The following is a 1,886-nucleotide window of genomic DNA, read 5'->3' as shown; positions in this document are numbered from 1 at the left end:
GGGGGGGGGGGGGGGGGGGGGCGCGGCAGAGGGGCGGTGGTGAAGTCACGCGAAGGGGAAGAGGCAGGCCAGGAGGGAATGGGTGATGGGGGGTGTGGAGAGTAGGAGAGAGGGAACGCCGGGGAGGCTTGAGAGTTGGGGTAGTGGGAGGGGAGGGTGGGGGAGGGAGGGCGACGGAGGGGGACCTCAGAAAAGGGCTGGAGGAGCCGACACGCGTGACATCACTGCTGGATGTGCTGCCTTCACGAGCATAGCCATGGCCCTTGAAACGCTTGGAAGCATTCCAACACAGTCCTGAGTCCACACTGCAGCCAGGACTGCGGCCCCCGGTCTGGCGTAACGTCAAAAGGGAGTACAGGGCGGCCCTCAGGCTGGGGGCGGCCTGGCACGGCAGGGTGCAGCTCGGGCGCCGGGGGCTCACCACGCTCTGCGGCCGCATCGCCACCTCCTCGCCGGCCGCCCATGCGCGGTCCGCCTCTGCCTGCTGCCGCGGCGTCGAGCCAGGAAACCCGGGCTGGTCGCGCGTGGCGCGCCGCTCCGCCTCGTCGCCGCCTCCGCGTGCCGCCTTGGTGCTGCCGCCCGCCGCGACCTCGCCAGCGCCGCCGCTCGCGCCCGCCGCCCGCGAGCGTGTCTGACGCTTTGTGCTGCGGCAGCAGCCGCCAGCCGCCGCCCCGTCAGCTTGGTCCCGGGTTTTGCGCGGCGCGTCTGCGGCGGCGTCGGTGGCGCCTTTGACGGCGACCCCTGCGCTCTCCGCCGCCCTGCGCTTCCTGCCGCGGCCGCCGCTGCTGCTGCATAATACCTTGCACCCCGCCTGCACATCCCGCGTCAAGCGCGTCTCCCTGCCTGCCGAGCCTCCTGCCGCCGACCCCACCGCCGCTGCCAACGCGACAGCCAAGCCCTCGCTGCACTCCTGATCGATATGTGCTCGCGCACTGGGCGCCGCGGCCGCGCCACTTGGGTGGGCCAGGTCGCAGTCAGCAGCCACCCCGCCGTCGTCATCGCCGCCGCTGCTGATGCCGTTGACGCCGTCCGCGCGCATGCCGTCCATGCCGTCATTGCAGTCCATGCAGTCCGTGCCGTCCATGCAGTCCAGGCCATCCATGCAGTCCATGCAGTCCATGCCAGTGTCGCCCTGCTGCCCGTCGCATTCGAACCCGCCCGCGCTAAACGCCAGCGGCGGCGTCGCTTCCACGTCAGCTGCAGCTGTCGCGGCGCCGGGGGCGGCGGGCTCGGGGGTTGCCAGCTCAGCGCCGCCCGCACCCTGGGGTGCGCCGCTGCCGCTGCTGGCGGCCCCCTGTGGCAGGCTGCTGCTCGGCGGGTCGTCCGCACACTCGCGGCCGGTGCCAGCGGCGCGCTGCTGCTGCGGCGGCGCGAGAGGTGCTGCGCCAGCTGCACCCGGCGCGGGCGTGGCGGCGGCAGCGGGCGCCTCGGCGCCTGGGGAGGCTGCGGCGGCGCCAGCGTCGGCGGCGGCGGCCGCGGCGGCGAGGGCCGGGGTGGTGCGTATGCCGCGGAGGGATGGCATGCGCGCGGGCCTGCCCTGGGGCGCGCTGTCGCGCGTCTCGTAGTCGGCGCCCCTGTTTGTGAAGAGGGTTGGTTGATCGGTTTGCGGGGCGTCAGGGAGTGCAGCTGAGGCAGGGAGGCGTCCTTGATGAGCAGGTGACCTGCTCAACAACGTTATCTGACCGGCTGATTACACACTGAGGGGAGTATCAGTTCCTCGGCCTTCACTCAGATTGGACAAGGTCTGGTAGGAATCGGGTGAAGGTGGGTGAGTTCTACACTGGGTGAAGGTCTACAAGGTCTTGTCTAGATTAGGTCACCTGAACACGTGTGCGCGCAGCACGAGGTCTGAGTCCTTCTCAAATACAACAGTGTCCCCGGGAAAC

General features: G+C 70.9%; 1 protein-coding gene across 1 annotated transcript in view; it reads right to left on the bottom strand.

Annotated features, from left to right (window-relative positions):
• MNEG_7141 (hypothetical protein) overlaps positions 1–1,522 on the bottom strand; it is a gene marked incomplete at both ends in the record, with an annotated part of 3,044 nt that extends 1,522 nt beyond the window's left edge. The window contains one exon of the mRNA XM_014044383.1: positions 422–1,522. Coding sequence (XP_013899837.1) covers positions 422–1,522 — 1,101 coding nt within the window. The remainder of the gene's footprint in view (positions 1–421) is intronic.
• Positions 1,523–1,886: the final 364 nt, after the last annotated feature.

Source organism: Monoraphidium neglectum, assembly GCF_000611645.1.
Source record: "Monoraphidium neglectum strain SAG 48.87 unplaced genomic scaffold scaffold01237, whole genome shotgun sequence".
Lineage (NCBI taxonomy): Eukaryota > Viridiplantae > Chlorophyta > Chlorophyceae > Sphaeropleales > Selenastraceae > Monoraphidium > Monoraphidium neglectum.
The sequence above is the reverse complement of the archived record's forward strand: the minus strand, read 5'-3'. Positions and strand labels throughout refer to the sequence as shown.